Source organism: Mustela lutreola, chromosome 4, assembly GCF_030435805.1.
Source record: "Mustela lutreola isolate mMusLut2 chromosome 4, mMusLut2.pri, whole genome shotgun sequence".
Taxonomy (NCBI): domain Eukaryota; kingdom Metazoa; phylum Chordata; class Mammalia; order Carnivora; family Mustelidae; genus Mustela; species Mustela lutreola.
Window position 1 is genome coordinate 179,876,526 of NC_081293.1, and position 22,128 is coordinate 179,898,653.

Consider the following 22,128-nt stretch of genomic DNA (forward strand, 5'->3'; position numbering starts at 1 on the left):
TTGACAAAATTAAACATCCATTCATGATAAAAGCTCTCAACAAAATGGATATAGAGGAATTGTACCTCAACATAATAAAGGCCATAAAAAAAAATGTGCTCAGTGGTGATGACAATGGCGACTATGAGATGCAGATAAAAATCATGATGTGACACCATTACCTAGAATGTGGACCAACAGAAGTAAGCACTGGCTAGGATATGAAGCAGCTAGAACACTGATACTCTGCTGATAGGAGTAGAAATTAGTATAAGTACTTTGGAAAATTGCTTGACATGACCTACTTAGCTTGAACATATGCATACCCTATAACCAGCAATTACACACCTAGATAGATACCCAACCAGAAGTAACTTAATACAGGCACCATACAACACACACAAGTATGTTCATAGCCATATCACTTTTTTTATGGCCCTCAAACCAAAAACGGTCTTCAACAGGAGAATGGATTAAAGAAATTATGAATATTCATGTGATGGGATACCTTCTGGTAATAAAAACAAATGAAGTACTGCTAAATGTGAGTGACTTGGATAACTCTTAGAAACGTACTGAGCAGAAAATGATGATATTTGATGATATTTATATCAGGTTCAAAGATGGGCAAAACTGGGGCACCTGGGTGGCTCAGTTGTTAAGCGTCTGCCTTTGGCTCAGGTCATGATCCCAGGGTCTTGGGATTAAGCCCATATCAGGGTTCCTACTCCTCGAGACGTCGGCTTCTCCCTCTCCTACTCCCCTTGCTTGTATTCCTTGTCTCTGTCTCTATCTCTGTCAAATAAACAAATAAATTCTTAAAAAGAAAATAAGCAAAACTGATCAGTGGTGATAGGAATTACCTATTAGGAGAAATGAGGGAAATGCCTGAGAGGGGACACGAGGGAAGATCTTGGGCGCTAGTCTCGTTCTCTTTCCTTATCTGAGTAGTGTTACATAAATGTATTGACTTCGAAAATTTTATCAAACTGTAACTTTTCTTTCTTTTTTTTTTTTTTTAAGATTTTTATTTATTTATTTTACAGAGAGAGTGAGAGAGCACAAGCAGGCAGAGCAGCAGAGGAAGAGGGAGAACACTGAGTAGGGAGCCTGATATGCGTTCAATCCCAGGACCCTGGGATCATGACCCAAGCCGAAGGCAGAGGCTTAACCCACTGAGCCACTCAGGCGCCCCAAATTGTAACTTTTCGATTTGTGTATTTATTGTAGGTTAATACACTTCCAGAAAAGTTTCATTAATTGAAAGAATAGGGGCGCCGCGGTGGCTCAGTGGGTTAAGCCTCTGCCATCGGCTCAGGTCATGATCCCAGGGTTCTGGGATCGAGCCCCACATGGGGCTCTCTGCTCAGCGGGGAACCTGTTTCCCCCTCCCCCTCTGCCTGCTTCTCTGCCTACTTGTGATCTCTTTCTCTGTGTCAAATAAATAAATAAAATCTCTTTTAAAAATAATAAATAAATAAAAATAAAAATTGAAAGAATATAGTAAGAAGTCTGCATTCTATATTTATTTAATGGCAATATATGTCAATATTTTACCCCACACCCTTCCCATCCTCCTGTACCCCACCCCTCTCCAGTCTGATAAATTCCTTCCCACTCTTACCCTGGTTGTTTTCAAGTTTAAGACGTTTTCAAGTTTTAGCTTGACCTCTCTTTAAGGACAGTTTTAGCTAGAGGTGCTAACTGCAGCAAACTGAACTTTGACCTGAGTGGAGCTCTATTCGCTGTGTCAGGGAAATTGAGGATTTACATTCCACACTCCACTCCCAGAATCTAGAGGACTTAACAGGAAGTGGGAAAGGTGGCGTGGTGCCTGCGTTAGTGTACTGTAGTCTGTGTATTGCTTAATTATTTATCTTGAGAAACAGTGACTGGATTAGTTAGTGGCAGGGAGGTACAGTATATTGTTACAGTGATGTTTCTAATTATGGTTTTGTCAGTTCTTAGTCATACCAGAGTCCCTTTACTTTCTTTTTACCCTTTAGGTGTCTATCCTGTATTTATTCAGTTGAAGCTTTATTCTGATCTAGCTATTCTTTAAGTCATTTTACCATCCAGCACATATTCATTGCTTATTTACTATATGCTAGGCACTTGGAATACTAGAATAAAATGCATAATCTCTGCCCTCAAATTGCTTGCATTTCTAGTTGGAAACAGACAAATGATCAGTCTGGGGGATTAGTCAGTAGCTCACAGAACTGATTCTTAAACCTAGGCCAGGAGCTGGAAATGTGTCCTGAAAGAAGTTACAGATAAGCTAAATTTTGAAAGGGGTGTATATGTTCACAGTGGGGGTTTGGGGGAGTTTAGAGAGCTGAGGCTTGGGAAGTATGCGCAAGCTAAGTCATGCAGGGTCTTGTGTGTCATGCTAAGGAGTTTGGATTTTATTTTGAGGACAAGTGGGGAGCTATTGAGGTGTTATGAACAAGGAAGTGATGTGATCAGATTTTTAAATTATTGGACTGATGATAATCACATATAAATAAGTTGATTTAACAAATAGAGGTGGGCTATATAGGGATGGAATTATCTAGGCCCTTGTCAAAGCATAGTCCCAGCATTACTGGCATCATGTGAGAGCTATTAAAAATGTAGAGTCTTGGAGGGCACCTGGATGGCTCAGTTGGTTAAGTGGCCAACTCTTGGTTTTGGCTCAGGTCATGATCTCAGGGTGCTGGGATCAAGCCCACATTGGACTCTGCACTTGGGAAGGAGACTGCTTCAGGATTCTCTTCCTTCCTCTCCTCTCCCTCTTCTCTCTCTCAAATAAATAAATCTTTTTTAAAAAATGTAGAATCTTGGGACCTAAATCAGCATTTTAATAAGAACTGCAAGTAATTTGTAGGCACATGCAAGCTTTTGAAGCACTAATTTAGATGGATGTGATGATGGTCAGGCTTTAGACAGCTGGTATGAAGAAAGGACAGAGTACAAGAGACATTATGGAGTACATATTCTTCTTTCTATTGGAATACTCTTCTCGATACTCCTCCTGGCCAAATACATACCAGGTATCCCCTAATCATCTTTTACCTTTCAGCTTAAGTGGAGCTTCTCACTCCCAGTATGCATGGTTGGCACCCTTGCCATATACTTGCATAGCAACCTGTACTTACCTTCTCATTTTTCATATTTGTATTGTAATTGCGTATTTAATGGCCTGACAGGAAACACCATGAAAGCAGGGACTGTCTTTCTATGCTGGCTGATACACAATAGACACTCAATAAATATCTGTGGTTTGATTGAATGAATTCATCATGTGGAAGATGGATTTGAAGGTGTTTGGGAAGGAACATGTTGTATTGGTAATAATAGTGAATTTTAAAGTACTAGGTATGGTTCTAAGTGATGTGTGTGTGTATAAATATGTGTATACATTTTTATGTATATATATATATATATATATATGTAAATTTATTTGATCCTCTCAGCAGTCCCCTAAGGTAGATACTTTTAATATCCCCATTTTACAGATGAGAACGAGGCACGGGGAGAATACGTAATTTGCCTAAGGTTACATAGTTTGTAAGTGTGAGACAAGTAAACCAGATAGTCTGGTACTACTCTGCTATGACCGGTTTTGGACAAAATAAATTTCTGGCACTTTTTATGTATTTCTATGTATTATTTAATTTTGATAACAGTCATGTGAGGAAGGCATTATTATTATTATTTTTAAAGATTTTATTTATTTACTTGAGAGAGAGAGACAGTGAGAGAGAGCATGAGCGAGGAGAAGGTCAGAGAGCGAAGCAGACTCCCCATGAGCTGGGAGCCCGATGTGGGACTCGATCCCGGGACTCCGGGATCATGACCTGAGCCGAAGGCAGTCGTCCAACCAACTGAGCCACCCAGGCGTCCCGAGGAAGGCATTATTATCCTGTTTTATAGATGAGGAAGCAAGGGCTCAAAAAATTATACAGCTTATATAGTTGTATCTTTATGTAAAGATACACACAGAGAGAAGGAGACAGAGCTAGCCTTTAAACCCAAGCCTGTCTAGCTCCAAAGCCTGCAGTTTTTCCAGCAATGATGATGCCTCCATGTGGAGTCTAAAATTCCTCCGGGATATGAGTCTTAAGGCACTGAGAGAATGCCTAACATTTAGGTTGGGAGAATTCAACAATCCCATTTGCTATGGTAACATTAGCACTTCCAGGTTGCAGGGGCTGCGGAGATCTGAGGCCTACCAATTCCAGCCAGCCTCTTAGTTTAACTGACCAGATGGAACTTTGAACTCAGGAGAATAAAAATCTTAGCCTGTACAATAAGCTGTAACTTAGCTTACTAAGGAGTAGTTATCACTTTTTCTTCTAGCTTCAGAGAAAGCAGACCGTTTAGAAATACTGTGTGTCAGAACTGGAAGGAACCAGTTCTAACCTACCACAGTCACACTATTCCCCACCTCCCCCTTGTTTTATAATAAGGAAACTGAAGAAGAGAGTAATTAGGTGACTTGCCAACATCTAATAAAACCATTAGAGACAAGCCAGGAATAGAGGACAGGGTCACATTTGTGTATTCTTTGTCCTGTGCCTTATGACTTTCTAGGTTCCAGATTTATCACCTCTTATTTAAAACTGTTCTGCTGTTGTAGTTACTTCTTCACCACTTTGTGGTTCTTTTTTGACTTTGACCCCCTGGAAATACTGACTTGTTTTTTCCTCCTCTAGCCAAGCATATACTCACTCTGGCAAGTCACCTGGCTTGCCTTCATTAACCATACTGCCATTAAATCACCTCTGGCAGGAGCACAACGGGCACGTACAACTTCAAGTTGTTCTTCTTGGAGCACAGATGAGATTCTTTTGAGCTATTCACACACTTGGTCAATTTTTGTAAAGCCTGAAGGCCATAGGTGCACATGTAGTTTGTGTAACTTATTTTTTCTGAAGTTGCAAACTTAAATGTTAACAGTGATTATAGATAACCATGTGCAGTCTAACTCATGCCCCTTCTATACGGTAAAATGAGACTTGATCATAAACAACTTTATTATTTTTTTTAAAGATTTTATTTATTTATCAGAGAGAGAGAGGGGGAGAGAGCGAGCACAGGCAGACAGAATGGCAGGCAGAGGCAGAGGGAGAAGCAGGCTCCCTGCAGAGCAAGGAGCCCGATGTGGGATTCGATCCCAGGACGCTGGGATCATGACCTGAGCCGAAGGCAGCTGCTTAACCAACTGAGCCACCCAGGCGTCCCCATAAACAACTTTATAACTAAAACTGTATACCCATGCCTCTTGCCATATGCACCCCTACTCAGTTCCTAGATCTTCGGTCCCCAAATGTGATTAACAGCTCCTGTTGTGTTTTTGTTTCACTTCATCATTGCAGAACCAAGTAGTAAGGCTGCAGTTTACAAAGGAAGTCTACTTTAGTTAAAACCTACACTAAAGGGGCACCTGGGTGGCTCAGTGGGTTAAAGCCTCTGCCTTCAGGTTGTGCTCTCAGGATCCTGGGATGGAGGCCCACATCAGGCTCTCCGCTCAGCGGGGAGTCGGCTTTCCCTCCTCCACCCCCCCCCCCGCCCCCGCCTGCCTCTCTGCCTACTCGTGATCTCTGTCTATCAAATCCGCCAAATAAATAAATGAAATCTTTAAAAAACAAAAAACTACACTAAAAAGACCAAACAGGATACCTCCGTGGCCCAGTCAGTCGAGCTTCAGAGTCTTGGTTTCAGCTCAGGTCCTGATCTCAGGGTGGTTAAGATGAACCCAGCATTGCCTCCTGCTCAGCTTGGAATCCATTTGAGACTTCTCTCCCTTCCCTTCCTCCCCTGTCCACTCCCCCCCCCCCCCAAGCTCTTGTGCTCTGGCTCTCTCTAAAATAAATAAATAAAATTTAAAAAACAAAAAGTTACAACTAAAATGACAGTTTAGGTTGCAAAAGTGATGTATTTTGTGCTTATTCTTTTATTCTCACCCCTGTCTTCTTTAAAAGTCATTTTCGTGCATGTTTTCACATGACCATGACGGCAGTCATCTTCCATTTATTTAATAGCTGATTATGTAGGAAACATCTACAGGAGCACCGATAATCTAGTAATTTGCTGATCACTGAAATATTTTCAGGGTTGGACTCCACTCTTTTGGCCTTGATTTGTTCGCAAGAGTTTTATTATGATGCAGATCATAATGGAATACTATTGATGTAGATCAAGCAATGGAAAATGGATTATATATTCCTGCAGAGATAATATAATTAAGGATTAAAACCCCATTAAGGACTCACCACAAATAAGTCCTAGCTGTGGGCAGTAGTATAACTAAGCCCCTGTATAATAAAATAATGTTCCAAATTCAGTAAAATGGACATAAATATACAGAACACACTGATTATGCAAATTACCTCCAGAGTACTGTAAGGTGTACATACAGCATACAAAATTTGAAAATTTCTTAAGCCCTTACTGTGTGCCAGATACTGTGGACAATTCAAACTGACTAAGCCCTTGAAAAGCCTGGAATTTTAATGAGGGACAACATATGTACATGGTATGCTTAATTTGAGAAAGGGTGAAAATAGTGATGTGACCAAAGACTAATAGTAGAGGAAAGGGGGATTCTTTTTCTATGTGAAATTCCACGGCAGTACTATCATTTGAGCCGGATCTTGAGGAATTTGCATATGTGAAGATGAGGGAAGTGAAGGCAGAACTAATGCATTTCAATTTGGGAAAATGGCATGAGCAAAGGCATGAGGTAGAAAAGGACACAGCATAATGACATAAGTAAGAGCCACTGTTTAGTAAGCCCTTAGTGTATACACCATTTTTAAATCCCTGCATCAATCCTACGAGGAGGCTATTATTATTATTCCACTGTATGGATTGGAAAACTGGAGGGAGAGGGAGGTTAACTAAGCAGAGTCAGAGGACAATGACTGGAGATGGCTGGCAACTAAAGCTTTATCAGAATTAACGTGCTGACCTCAGAGGGCATATCACTGCTGCATTTCTTTGGCCTTCTCTATCTTGGCATCACTCATTGTTTTACTCCATAGCCTCTGTGACCACAGCTTCCTTTACTTCCATCTCTGCTATTTGCTCTTCTTCTTCTTCTTTTTTTTTTTAGATTTTCTTTTAGCAGGAGTAGCAGCAGGAGACAGAGAGAAAGAGAACCTTAAGCAGACTCCATGCCCATCACTGGGCTGAAACTCACGACTTGAGATCATGCCCTGAACCACCAAGGCAGCCCTGCTCTCTCTTCTTATTACATCTCGTCTCTACCTACCCTGAGGTCTCTCATCCTTTGACCCTTCTGTATTCACCAGGTTGACAGTCCCCTTCCACTTTCACCTGCCTTTCTTTCTAGTCTAGACATCCAGGTCAGGCATTTGAATTTTGCCTTCTCTGGTGTCTTATAATACCTCTTCCCCAAGACATTACTTTCCTCTCCATTCCACATCCAAAGGATTATTCTCTTAACCAGTGAAGGCCATAAGGGGCAGGGAACCAATAATCCTGAGTTTAATATTATAATCGTCAGCTCTAGAAAAATTATCCTCTGTGATGGGACTTAACACTGAAAGAGTCTCTGGTCCTTCTGAAGCAGGCATATCTCACTGGGCTTACTTTGTGCCTGAAATCAATCTATGGTACTCTTACGGATAATACACTCTAGGAATGAGCAGAGCAGGTAGGCCACCTTTAGTATTGTCTTATTTCCAAACTTCTGAAGTATGTGGAGGGAGCTGGCCTACAAACCCAAGAGGGAACAGCTTCTGAGGTCCCTTGAGGTGGTTAAGAGTATAGGGCTACTGTGTTGGTATTCTGCCTCTTCCCAAAACCAAACTGGTGAGTAAAAACCTACTCTGGGTAGGAACTTGGAGGCAACCCTAATCTTGATTGGAAACCTTGGCTCCCTCTAAACTTACAGTGTAGTAGCTCCTGACTGGCTTAAGAGATGCAGTGTGTTTACAATAAGCACCTATGTTTCTGCAGCTGAAGGCTCTTGGACCTTCATGGATATAGCACAGGGAGCCAGCAGAGGGAGTTGTGGTCCTAGAACTTTTCTTAAGAGGTTCTAATTTCTGATTTTGCAAGAGATCTTCCCTGGCACCATCCAAATCAAATTGCCCTTACAATAAGAATTTAACTTGGGATATGCCCGAGTTTGGTGCCAGACCCCTGGTGTGAGCAGATGGGGAAGTTCTGCCTAGCTGTTTAAACTTGAAGCCATAAAGAACTCTCGATTTCAAGGAAACGCCTGTTTACTGTACTGATCCAAGTCAAGCAACTCTTGAGAAATGGGAGTGCCTTCTTGACCTCGATCCTTATTGATCTTGGTATCAGCACCTCCAGTGACGTGTCCTGAGGGGCGGGAAAAATTAACAAGTGTCTTACACACCAGGAAAGAGAGGAAGCCTGACTGTTGCTGCAGAGAGTCCCCACTGGGGAGGCAGGGGTTGCGTGCTTTGGTAGCATTAAACAGTGAGTGTCCTGTGGGAAGTTCAGTGCCTGGGTGCAGAACCTTGCATCAGGTCTGATTTTGAATCCAAAGCAGAAGGTTTGAAGCAGGCCAGTAAGGGACTTGTCAGGCAGTTGACTAATGATCTTAATTTGAATAGAAAGCTTCTGTGAAAGGGATGCAGCTTCTGCTAGATACTGTAAATTTCTGAATCACTAGGTTTGATTCTGCTTTGGGGCTCTCAAAAAACCCTGGCATTTCCAAATCAGCCTTCCCTTTTGCTTCAGGACGTATATTACCCAAGCCTGCACTATGGAGAACTGGGACGGCAATGAGGGCACCTCAGCTTTTCACATGCCTGAGTGGATGGTGAGTTCTTTGGTCTCTTTGCTTTTCCTTCTGTTTCTTGGTATTGGGGCAACCATTTCTGACAGGTGACAGGGATCAAGACAAGTCCCTACCAAGACCTGTGGTTGGGAGAACAGTTATTCCTCTAATTTCTGATGAGTTCATGTGTCCTGGATCACCCCTGTTTCTTAATTGCGAGTGAAGCTGAGGAAGGTCCGAGAGCTGCCTGACCTGAGTCACCTTATTGTCTGGTTGTCTGTGCTGGCCTGGACTTCTCCCACTGCCGCCGGTGTACTGCGTGGATTGTATTCTCCTGTAATTGCTTCACACTCTCTTTGCAAGCTGATGCTTACTTTATTTCTCATGGGAGTAAAGAAAATGAATAGTTGGGGAGGGGGGAACAGAATTTGTGGAAATGGTGGTCTCTCAAGTCTTTGAGAAGATGTAAGATATTTCTTGCCTACCTGCCCATTTTTTCTCTCCAGTCAAAACATTTCCCCAAATATTCTTTATGTGTATTACTTCTAAAGGGCAGGAACTATAGCTTTCTTTTTTTTTTTTCTTTAAGATTTTTATTTATTTGACAGAGATCACAAGTGGGCTGAGAGGCAGGCAGAGAGAGAGAGAGAGGAAGAGGCAGACTCCCTGCTGAGCAGAGAGCCGGATGCAGGGCTCGATCCCAGGACCTTGGGATCACGACCGGAGCTGAAGGCAGAGGCTTTAACCCACTGAGCCACCCCGGTACCCCAGGAACTATAGCTTTCTTGCTACTGCTCTTCAAAATGTCATATTTGCCTGATAGATATTTTTAATATAATTTAAATGTAAGGACTTATTCGTTGATAAGAACTACATAAAGCCTAGTACTTTAGATCTAGTTTCAACTTTTGATTTATTTTTTATTTATTTTTTATTTTTTTTAAAGATTTTATTTATTAATTTGACAGAGAGAAATCACAAGTAGGCGGAGAGGCAGCCAGAGAGAGAAAGAGAGGGAAGCAGGCTCTCCGCTGAGCAGAGCGCCCGATGCGGGACTCGATCCCAGGACTCTGAGATCATGACCTGAGCCGAAGGCAGCGGCTTAACCCACTGAGCCACCCAGGCGCCCCTCAACTTTTGATTTAAAAACAGCAACTATCCTCATGTTCCTGTCTGGTCTCTCCTACGTTTAGCCTGAGTTCTTATAGTCTATATCAGCCGTGTGTGTGTGTGTGTGTGTGTATGTATGTGTGTATTTCCCTATGGAAAACTGGTTAGACTATTTATATACAAGTTCTTTTTTTATATATATACAACAAGTTCTTACAAGTTCTTTTCAGTGTTTATGGAATTATGGACTTAAATAAACATCTATAATGAGATTGAGTATAGTAGGCCTGACAAAGGCCCAACTGAAGAACCCACATTTCAACTCTCACTGTCATAACTATTGTTTATTATTTCTTTTGGGGTTATTGCTGTTGTTTATCTTATTTAGGAACCTTGTGCTCAGTTTTAAAGTGTTTGATGGAAAGAAATCCTATCCATTCACAGGCTTATATTAAATAATGTAGTGTTTTAAAATTGATAGAAAAGATTCACATAATAATTCTAGTTGGATTGTAAGTTTGTTTTTGAATCTCCAGCCACTCACTAATAAACAAGAAAGGGGAGCAACAGTTTTTGTTCTTTTAAGGGAGGGACCATGTTAAGATAGTAAACTTTGGTATTTTCTTTTTTAACTTTGGTACATTGATAAAGGAATATTACAGAAGAATTCCACAGAACATTAGTGTGTCAACTCAGAATCAATAAAAGTTTTATGATAACTCTTACTCTCTTGCTAGTCCTCTCTGTTTTATCTGCTCAGCAGTACTCTCCAGAGGAGCTCCTATTGAACCTTTACTACTTCTTTTCATTTATGGGAACAAGAAAACTGTCTTACAAGAATTAGTGACCATTGCTTAAGGGATATGATCTAGATCTTCCCAACTTCTAGAAAACATTCTTTAATGAAGTACAACTCTGCTTTGTTTTCAATATAGCATTTTTACTTAGAGATTTCTTTGCCCTTCTCGCTCAAAAACCAGGAAGATACTTTAGATCAGCAAAATTTTTTTAACAACAGCAAGAAAGAGTAGGGTGGAGCTTGTCTTCATAAACTCAGTTTTTTAATCTATCTTTTCCTTGCCAAAGATTAACCTCCTGAGGCTTTCTTTCAGATACCACATAAGTCATTAATTTCTGATCTGATCTAGAAGTGCTTCATTAGGCTGCCACTGATACCCACTTACCCAGCAAACTGAGTCAAGGACCCTCTGGTATTTTGCCTACAGACTTTACCTATGAAGAATTAGAGTGCTTTTTAATAACTGAGAGAAAACCCTGGAGCCATCTCCCACGGTGGGGCCAAAATTTCAATTGAAGAAGATTTTAACCAAATATCTGACTTACGTTCCAGTTTATACAGTAATGTAATTAAATTTCCACTGAGACTATCCTTGCCTCCAAAGGAAACATTACAAGACTCTCAAACCTTCCTTCAAAGGGAAAATTTAGCAGGAGAGCTGCATTATAAGATGTCCTTCTTTGTTAATGATCAACAGCAATAAGGGACTTGCATACTCCTTGGGGAATAGGACTCAGACCACACACAGCAGCTGATAGTACTCACATCTCAGATTCCCAGCAGGGAAATAAGCCAGGACAAGGTTTGAAGACTCTCCATCTTGAGAACTGATGAGGTAGACTTCAAGTTAATATTCCATCAGTCACTGGAAAACTTCCGGAGCTTCTGCTCCTTAGCTGTTTTTATGTGAAGGATTTTTTAGCCTTGTTCAGGGATTTTATAGCTAAAAGGTTGAGGAACATATCCTTTTAAAGACTGTCCTTATTAATGTTTTTACTTCCCTTGAGAAATCTTTAGTCTCTACTGGTAGGTGAATTACCTCCTCTTACGTGCATGGAGAGCAGCAGTAACTTTTTTTTTTTTTTAAGTTTTTGCATTTTGATGTTTCCTCCTCCCATGCAAGCTATCTGTAGTACTCGGTACTTTTCCATAGGAAATCTGATTGACTTTCCTTAGTACGCAGCCAGCTGGTTACCCAATTTTCTTTTGGCTAGAAATAATCTCTTTTATAGGTGAAGAATCTGTTCAGGCAACTCATTTAGCTTGGAAGAGGGAGATGTGTGTAAGAATGCTTGAACCATGTCTGCTTGGAAGTAGAAGAAAAGTCTTTAACGGATCTGGTAAATGGTGGTGGAGGTAACCTGACTGTAACTCTGGGTCTGGATTGACACTTCAAAGCAGAGACCCATTTAGGAAACTGAGGAAAACTATGGGCCCTCTCCCCAGGAAAATATATACATACGCAGAATTTTGCATTCTATGTTGGGGGTAGGTCTACACATCCATGGACTCTAGGTGAAGAACTTTTGACCTTAAAGAATAAAAATGCTAATATTTTGTATTTATGTATCATTACATGGTCTCCAAAACCCTCTTATACACATCATTTAAAAAATTTCCTCAGTGCACATTTGAGACAGGCAAAGGAGCTATTACTGTTCCCATTTTACAAATGAGGATTACCAGTGTTAAGTGCTGAAATGTTAAGAAATGGAGAGAGAGAAAACCACTTGTGATCTTCCTTTGTAGTATGACTTTATGTACTTGAAAAGGAATTGTTTTCTCTTGGCCTGATCCTCTGTAGGGTAAATAGATCGTCTGTCCTCCCCATGAGTCCTATTTTTCTTAATGTATTAACCATCTGCTCTTAACAGCCTTCAATTGTGAAAATCAGATTTAGGCCCAGTTCTCTTTATATCCTGTGTTGCGTATAAAGGATCACCTCATTCTACTCTCTGACCTTCCAAATGTCCTTTTCTGCCTATGAATATGCGTCTATGGTTGTAGTCACAAATAGGATAAAATGGTTGGCTAAGGAGAGAGAGTCAAGAACATTAAGGCTGCTTTATTCATGCTTGGAGTAAGTGATAGACCAGAGGTTCTCTGAAGCGTAGTCCCCAGACTAGCAGCATCAAATCACCTGGGAGCTTGTTGGAAATGCAAAATCTTTAGCCACACCCAGATTTACTAAACCAGAAACTCTGGGGATGGGGCTTAGCAATGCCTTTTAATAAGCTCTGTGCATGATTTTGATGCATCTGAAGTTTGAGAACTACTTTGTTAGATAAACCTGTTAAGTAGTAAGGCTTTTCCTGTCATTAATAGTGTCCTTAAATGTCTACTAGTTGGATTTAGTATAGATCTTTTGTTCCCTCTGGCTCAGGTCTGTCTCATCAGTGAAGCCTTGGACCAGCAAGTTCCTTTTCATCTGAGTGAGGAAAATCCAGAACCAGCTGAGAGTGTAGTAGGAAGGGCAGAAATTTAGTGATTCACTCTGCAAGCAGAAAAAGACTGATATTATGAGTAAGAGATCAGGATTGTCATGGGTGATGGTGAATCATATTTGAGTTCAGTTAATTTCTGTTTTAATTTTTGGTAGTGGCATTGGGCAAAGTTGCCAGTTAGAGAGCTATTAGAGGGGTGCCTGGGTGGCTCAGATGGTTGAGCAACTGCCTTCAGCTCGGCTCATGATCCCAGGATCCAGGGATAGAGCTCTGTCAGGCTTCTTGCTCAACAGAGAGCCTGCTTCTCTCTCTCCGTCTGCCTGCTGTTCTCCTGCTTGTGTCCTCTCTCTCTCTCCCTCTCTCTCTCTCTCTTTGTCAAATAAATAAATAAAAATCTAAAAAAAAAAAAAAGTTGTTAGATTTTAGTCTGTGAGTAGTCATTTCAGAATTGTTTGATTGGAGCCCCAAGACCATCTGGGCTGATATCATTTCTGAGACCCAGTCTGATAAAAAAGTAAATTTAGGGACACCTGGGTGGCTCAGTTGGTTAAGCTGCTGCCTTCAGCTCAGGTCATGATCCCAGGGTCCTGGGATGGAGCCCCACATCGGGCTCCTTGCTCAGCGGGGAGTCTGCTTCTCTCTCTGCCTCTGCCTACCACTCTGCCTGCTTGGGCTCTCTCTCTCTCTCTGACAAATACATAACTAAATAAAATATATTTTTTTAAAAAAAGTAAATTTAAAGCAGAATTTAATTAATTAATTTATTTATTTAAGTGTAATTTAAAATCAAATAATTTTAAAGATAAATTAAGAGGAATGGGGTGGGGCTAGTATATCTACGATTAGAACCAGGGGACTTGGGGTGCCTGGGTGGCTCAGTGGGTTAAAGCCTCTGCCTTCGGCTCAGGTCATGATCTCAGGGTCCTGGGATCGAGCCCCGCATCGGGCTCTCTGCTCAGCAGGGAGCCTGCTTCCCTTCCTCTCTCTCTGCCTGCCTCTCTGCCTACTTGTGATCTCTCTCTCTGTCAAATAAATAAATAAATTCTTTAAAAAAAAAAAAAAAAAAGAACCAGGGGACTTTTTTCATCTTCTGATTAATATCATAAGGTGTGGTGTAGTAGAAAAAACTTTGGCTCTGTCATAAACACAGGCTCCTGTTCCAGTCCCATCACTGACTTGCTGTGAGACCTCCAGCAAATCATTTGTTCTCTAATCTAATTCTATGATTAAGATAAATTCTTCCCTAATTTTTCAGTTGGGAATAATGATGCCTACTTTGTAAGATTCTTATACTGATTAATAGAATCAACATATATGCAGGGCTATGCATACATAGTAGGAACTTAATAAATATTAGCTCTCTTCCCTTAATTCCATTCTTCTGAGATCTTTTCTCTCAAAGTAAAGATTATCCTAAAAAAAAAAATCTACCATTTATGTTCTTTCTTGTGCCCAACAACCAATCTTTTTTTTTTTTTAAAGGAAGAATTCAAATCACATTCCCACTCCTGTCTCCATAACATACTGTTGAATATAGCTTTCCTATTTACTGGGCCCCGTCCAGAAATCAGCAAATAAATAATGTGATTCTTTGCCCTTTCATTTGACTCTTTATTTGATATGTAACAAGGCCATTGTGATTCTGGGGACTCTGAGGAAATAGGAAATTCTCCTTTGTAGTCACACTTCCCACAAAACACACAGGTTTTTAAAAATTTCAGAAACAACAGAGTTACTCACCACCTAATCAGCAACAATCTTGAGATGGGACTAGGAACCATAAGTCAAAACCTATGTAAAAGATGCACAATTAAAAGTAAAGAAATGGGCTGAGAGAGTTGATTTCCTTGGTGACAGAGCTAAAACCAGTGCCTGCAGCCTGACAAACCCAAGGGCACGGTATAGCGTAGAGAGGCTGCCTCAGCATTTGACACCGTTTTTTTCTTACCTTCTTAATAAATTCCCTCATTGTTTTAGTGACTCTAGTTAATTTATTTCTAATGAGACTAGGTTAACTAAAATCATCTGACATGGAAAAGGAGGAGGTAAGGTTAAAAAGGAACCTAATTAGCAAGTTAATTATAGCCGGCAAAAAAGTGAACGGGTTATATAAATAAGCTATTGTTATGTGCCTGCAAGTTGGGCCTTGTCAAGGGACTTGTTAAGGTTTAGAGGTCAGAGGATCCGTGTAATTAGGTGTTTAGGAAAAAAAAAAAAAAAAAAGCAAAACAGCTACCAGAATTAGGAATGGTTGATGAGCCACTAACAGAAATGCCTTATTAAGTTGGGCTCTACTGCTGGAGGGGTTGTTGGAGCTGCTTCAGGGATTCCAGGGAAGGGCAGCACTCCCCCCCCCACATCCCCGCCTCAAAAAAAAAAAAAAAAAAAAAAAAAAACCAAAAAAAAAAAAAACAACAACAACAAAACCAACCACCCTAGCTGGAACCAGAGCCAACAGAATTGCTGATGAGGAAAGTTTAAAGGCCTAGCCACGAGGGTCCCCGGACCGGAGAGGTGGCAGTAGGGCTGGTAATGTCACTATGCTGGGCAACAGGAAGAAATACATTGTCAATGGCAACTCTGGGATTAAAGCCCAGGTGAGGCTAAGCTCTTATTTAACCAGGCTTGCTGCAGCGATAGCCATTATTGTAATAGGCCAGCTGCTCTTTCCCTCTGCTGCTTTCATCCCTGCTTCTGGCATAAGGTGAGCTGCCCCTCTCCTAACACTCTCTTTCCCTCCCTTGCCTGTTGGAATTAGGCAGTTCTCTCTGAAATGGTAAAAGTGGGTTAACTTAAAGGACTCTGATTTCACACAAGGTGGAAAAGATAGGGGTGGAATGTACCAGAGTACTTTGCCTGGGCGGGGGGTGGGGGGAGATGACTGTATTATGGGTTGAAGAATGTAATGACATTTAAGGAGAATTGAGAATTGGGCAACAGAGATGACCTACTTAAGCCATGTGTTCTGGTCGTCAGTAAACGATTAACATTTATTTCTTGGGAAAAGTATATATAACTAATTCTATGTAAGTGGTGAGTCTCCTAATACTCTTCTATCTTAAATTTGAGGTCAGCATCTAATGAGTAAATAAGACTTAGAACCCTATGTTTTCAAGTGGAGAAAGCTAGCGTAGCATAGTCTTCTTTAGTGCCAAAAGACCTGGTGGGAAGAATTACTGTAATGGAGAAGACTGGAGAAAAGAGAGCTCAGTTTAGGGAAACTGGATTAAGATGAGCAGCCAGATAGCTCCACGGGTTAGCGTGATTGGGGTCAAGTGATGTGCACCCACCCACTCCTGATCCTTCACATGTAGAGAGGCATTGTGGCTGGCCCCCTCTAGTGGTGTGTGGGTTGGGGGGAAGCATATCTGAGGCAGGGTTTATCTGTTACTTTTTTTTTTTTTTTCCCAAAGTAGGTACTACTGAAGTTAGTAACTCATCCTGGCCTTTGGAAGTCAATTACTACTCCTTTTCCTAGACGGGCTTCTTAAAAAAATAATAATAATTGTCTTGAACAAGGGTGATGAAATGAAAGCCAGAGTTTTCAGCTTGACTGCTGTCCCTCCTCCCTGTCTTCTCACCCACTTTCCCCTGCCTAGCTTCCCCCGCCCCAGAATGCTTTTAACTTTAGATTTGGGTTCTGCTTACCATATTTCCTTAATATTCAACCAAGTACAGACAGTGAAGCTAGAACAGGCTACTTCAGATTCATTGTTTGTTTGTTTAAGATTTTATTTATTTATTTGACAGAGAGAGAGAGAGAGATCACAAGTAGGCAGAGAGGCAGGCAGAGAAAGAGGGGAAATAGGCTCCCCGCTGAGCAGAGAGCCCAGTGTGGGGCTTGATCCCAGGACCCTGAGATCATGACCTGAGCCGAAGGCAGAGACTTAACCCACTGAGCCACCCAGGCGCCCCAGATTCATTGTGTGAGCGTGTGATTGCCTATCGTGTGTCAGGCATTTGTGCCTGAGGATAGAAGGGTAAATAAGATGCATGGCTCCTGTCTTTATGGAGGATACAGGTAGATACTCATATTCAGTGTGAGAATGCTGGGCTAGGAGAAGTACCTGGAAGTTCATGTATATCCTGTGGGAATGCATAGAAAGAGCACTGTATCTTTTTTAAATAAATTGCTACTTTAGCAAAATAATCAATTTTGCCAATTTTTCACTTTGCAAAGAGCTTCTGAGCCAATGAATTTTCCTATTACTGAAAACAATTTGCAAACTCTAAAGTACTAACACAGGCTTCATTTGTTGTTACAGCTATGAAAATGCTATGAATTCCCCTAAAAGGCGTGCTAAGCTAATGCAGTTTGGTATGAGTCTCCTCTTCTCAATATTCAAATGACTCACTAGTTTCCTCTAACTGCAGGAATCAGAGCCGTCAGTTGCTTTCATTCTGCTAGGCTGTGTCTGTGTTCTGCCCACCAAGGAACCATCTTTTTGACATGAAAGGTAGTTGTCAGATCTTTGATCCTTCCTGCCTCCATGCTCCCTTGGATCCAGAATTACTGAAGCAATTATACAGACATTCAATTAGGGAGAAAGAAAAACGTCATTTGTTGAATAAATTATATGAGTTTTGTTTCGTAAAGTGCTGGAACCTCCAACAGTAGGAGAAAGAGATAAAATTATAAGAAAATTGTCAGATATTGGTCTAAAATGCATCCTCCAGAATATTGCTGTCTATACATAGTCAGTCCAGTCCTCTATCTACTCCTTTTACATCTGTTATGTTATAGTTAACAGATAATCAGTCTTGTGATTTTTTAGGTATTTTATGATACTAAACATTTAAAACAATAAATAAATGTTTACTATAAGAACAGTGAATGGTAGGAGTGGGAGTCGGGGATGGATTTACTCAATCTATTGCAATGTTTTATAGTTTACATGTATTGTTTCACTTAAACCTCTCTAAAACTTGTGAGGTAAATACTTTTGTCTTTGCTGTATTTATGAGAAAGGATCACAAAAGCACCTTGACCAAAATCACATAGCTAATGAGTGGCATTGTCAGGATTTGAATGCAGTTTCAGAAAGTTCTGAGTGGAAAGCCTATCTTTTTTTTTCATTCTACCATCCCATTTCCTGAAAATTTAAAAATCTGTAGACAAGTCACTTTATCTTTTTGTACCTTGCAGTTTTCTTGTCTAGATATGTGAATATTAGGATAAATAGGCTCAAAGATTCTTTCCAGCTTTAATTTTCAGCAAAACTATAGAAAGGAATATGACTCAGCTTTCTAAAAATTTATTTTAACCGGAACAACCCATTCTCCTTTTTTGTTGCAATTCTATTGTAAAAGTTATATAGCCAGAGTTGGTTAAAGATTTAAATTTTATAGAAATATAATGGGTAAAGAATTTTTTTAAAAAATGATTCTCTCCAAAAAGTCTTAGCATTCCCAGTATGGGTTGGTACAATCAGATCAACTACAAAGGAAGGTAAGATCCTATAATGCAAGCCTTCAACTGCTATCTCAAAATGAAGGTTGTTTTCCTTTATATAACTAGCATTCTTTTTCTTAGCAGATCCAATTTGCTGACCAGAAGCAAGAATTCAACAAACGTCCCACCAAAATTGGACGTCGCTCTCTGTCTCGTTCCATTTCTCAGTCATCTACTGACAGCTACAGCTCAGGTGGGTACTGAGCGGCTGTGGACCCACCTGTGGAGGCTAATTAAGTGTGATCAGTGGACCTTCCTGTCCGTTTAAGTACCATCCAACCTGTGCTATGAAATAGACACTTTGATTCTCAATCAAAATTTAGACCAAAATTCTAGATGGAACCTTTAGATTCCTTAAGGATTCAAAGAGGAACTGAATAGAGATATCTTCTTCCAGTAAAGGCAGAAGAGGGTGATCAACAAACCTGATTTCTAATTTCTTCAGAGGGTGGGCATATGTAACTTATTGATGACCTTCATTGAACAGCATGTATAAAGACTTGTGTTGTTTTCCATTCTTTGAAAATAAAAGAGGAATTCCCCATCCCTCCATTTAGCACTTGCAAATTAATGGGGAAGGCTTAATTGCACCAAGAAACAATGGAAACATTCAAGTGGGTCCTAGTTCTAGGGATCCCTTTGCTTTCTCTTCTAAGCCACTCCTTCCTTCCTTTGCAGTGGCATTAATTCAAATATATGGTCTCTGAAGCTATCATTTAATGCCAGATGAGCTGTTACCACACAGCACCCTTAAAGACATTGACCATTTGTACAGCAATGCCTGCTATGTATCTGATCATATGGGGCTATTTTATTTTGCTCTTATGTTGGAATATCATAGGAAGCTGAATGTTTGCCCTAGTTGTCTCTTTACATTATAAATAGTAATCATCTTCAGAAATTTTTCATCGTGACCTAAAATTTTGTTTGTTCTTCACACAAATAGGAAAGTAGTATCTGTTATATAAAGTTGTAGAAAGCTTGTTTGGGAAGCTGTAACTTTTAGGTTGGGTGAATTATTATTTACACTTGTTATATTTCTCTTTTTACTCCTCCTTACCCCCAAAACAGAATGATGTAAATCCCTATGGATTTCTGTGTAAAGATATGTGTAAAAATTGTGTACCTATCTTACTCTGCTAAAATAACCAGAGTTGAGCATTCATGAACCAGTTGATATAACTCTGGAAGCCATAATAATTGAGAAAATGGGCATTGTAAAATGATGTGTAACATTTTAGACTGTGAGTTTATACATACTATACAAAGATTGATACAAACAGTAACTATACTAAGTTTTAAGGCCAGCTCAGTCTTCTCCCTGCACACTAGATCTTCCTGCCTTCCTAATGAACCCTTACATGTATGGAGGGCACTTATAAAATATTTATTTAACAAGAAAGTATGACTGATGCCCTTGGTTTCTAAGTGAACACATATTTGCCTGCTATAGTTCATTGGTAAGTGATATTGACCCTGGAAAACTTGGACCCTTTAGGTTGAACTACATGAAGTTGCCATTTTTATAGTCAAAAATTGTCAACCTTCTATATCCATTTAAGAATATTAAGTTCAGGGCGCCTGGGTGACTCAGTGGGTTAAGCCTCTGCCTTCGGCTCAGGTCATGATCTCAAGAACATGGGATCGAGTCCCGCACTGGGCTGTCTGCTGAGCAGGGAACCTGCTTTCTGCCTGCCTCTCTGCCTACTTGTGATCTCTCTCTGTTAAATAAATAAAATCTTAAAAAAAAAAAAAAAGAAGAATATTAAGTTCAAGAGCATGGAGTCAAACCATTCTGGAAATAGAAAATAACTTAAGATCAATTACTCAGCTTCCCACTGCATGCTAGAATTACCTTGTTGGTGTCCCTGACAAATGGCCATCTGGTTTCTTTGGGAGCATTCTAGATGATAGGGCGATTCTTGCTTTATCTAGTTATGAGAGCTATCAGCTCTCATATAATCCCTGGAATTTAATGATTTTACATAGAAATAAAAAAAATCTTTCAGGGCATCCCACTGTCCTGGTTATCCTTATCTGGATAAATTAAAGATTAAGTGTCCTTTTAAAAATATGTCTTTGGCTGTAATATTCCATTTACAGTCTGAAATAATTTATAGGAAGTGCTATTTCCATAAACTCAGTGCTTTTAAAATGAAATGTAAGATGATGTTTGCTCCTTTTTTTTTTTTTTAAAGATTTTATTTATTTATTTGACAGACAGAGATCACAAGTAGGCAGAGAGGCAGGCAGAGAGAGAGAGAGGAGGAAGCAGGCTCTCCGCAGAGCAGACAGCCCGATGCAGGGCTTGATCCCAGGACCCTGGGATCATGACCTGAGTGGAAGGCAGAGGCTTTAACCCACTGAGCCACCCAGGTGCCCCGCTCCTTTTTTTTTTTTTTTAAGATTTATTTATTTATTTATTTGAGAGAGAGAGAGAGAGAGAGAGAGAGTGTGGGGGGGTGTGAGTGAGGGGCAGAGGGAGAGGAAGAGAATCTCAGCTGAGCACAGAACCCAATTCCTCCCACCCCAAGATCATGACCTGAGCCGAAATCAACAGCCGGATGCTTAACCAACTGAGCCACCCAGGTGCCCGGATGTTTGCTTCTTTTGCAGCTATTTCATAAACTCCATTACCTTGCTTTGTTTTTGTTTTTGTTTTTTTCACATGAACAATGGGCAGGGCCTGGTGTGGGAGTTAGTAGAGACCTACTTTCTAGGCTTTGATCCATGGGTGATGTTTTTGTGTGGTCTTGAAAAACTCTTTCTGCCTGTGGTGTTCATAAGCGAGAGTTACAATGAGAAGTTCACAATGAGAAGTTAACATGAGATGAGACAGAAAATGCCCTATATCGATCAAATGAAAAGCCAGGAATATGGAATTGACTTATAGCTTTCTAAATACAGGAAGATATGCAAATGCATGTCAATAAAAACTTGGAACCCATTTTCAGTATACATTATCATTTAAGTGACTATAGAAAGTAGTAGCATTGGAGAGCCTCAAGACTGATTCTTGGATCTCCTCTCTGTTTATATTCCCCCTACATGAGTTCATGTAGCCTCATAATTTTAAATACTATGTATTAACGTTTGAGCCTCAGCCTCAGATCTCTCCCCTACACACTAGATCCATATATTCAATTACCTGCTCAGTCCTTTCACTTGGATGTTTTATAGGCATCTCCAGTGTCTTAAAAACTGAGCTCCTGAGTTCCAAGCTTGCCCCTCTTTAGTTTATTCACTGCACTACAGCCAGATTCATTCTCTTGAAATAAGTCAGGTCATATCAGTTCTCCCCTCCAAACCCTCTAATGCTTCCGAGTTTCACTCAGAGTAAAGACTAAAGTTCTTAACAGTGGTCTACACAGCCCTATATCATCCCATTATGTTTTTTTTTTTAAATAAACATATAATGTATTTTTATCCCCAGGGGTACAGGTCTGTGAATCACCAGGTTTACACATTTCACAGCACTCATCATAGCACATACCCTCCCCAATGTCCATATCCCCACCGCCCTCCCCCGTCCCCCCTCCCCCCAGCAACTCTCAGTCTGTTTTTTGGTATTGAGTCTTTT

At 40.4% G+C, this 22,128-nt stretch overlaps 1 protein-coding gene across 8 annotated transcripts in view; it reads left to right on the top strand.

Moving 5' to 3' along the window:
* Positions 1-22,128, top strand: part of AHCYL2 (adenosylhomocysteinase like 2) — a 165,089-nt gene that overhangs the window by 101,761 nt on the left and 41,200 nt on the right. Inside the window, exons 1-3 of one of the 8 annotated variants that reach the window (XM_059171827.1) lie at positions 8,358-8,439; positions 8,704-8,785; positions 18,630-18,741. In XM_059171827.1, the coding sequence (XP_059027810.1) occupies positions 8,729-8,785; positions 18,630-18,741 (169 nt within the window). In that variant the 5' untranslated portion in view covers positions 8,358-8,439; positions 8,704-8,728. Of the gene's footprint in view, positions 1-8,357; positions 8,786-15,499; positions 15,694-18,629; positions 18,742-22,128 lie in introns of those variants that run through there. The other 7 variants (XM_059171831.1, XM_059171826.1, XM_059171829.1 and 4 more) reach the window with 7 other exon arrangements.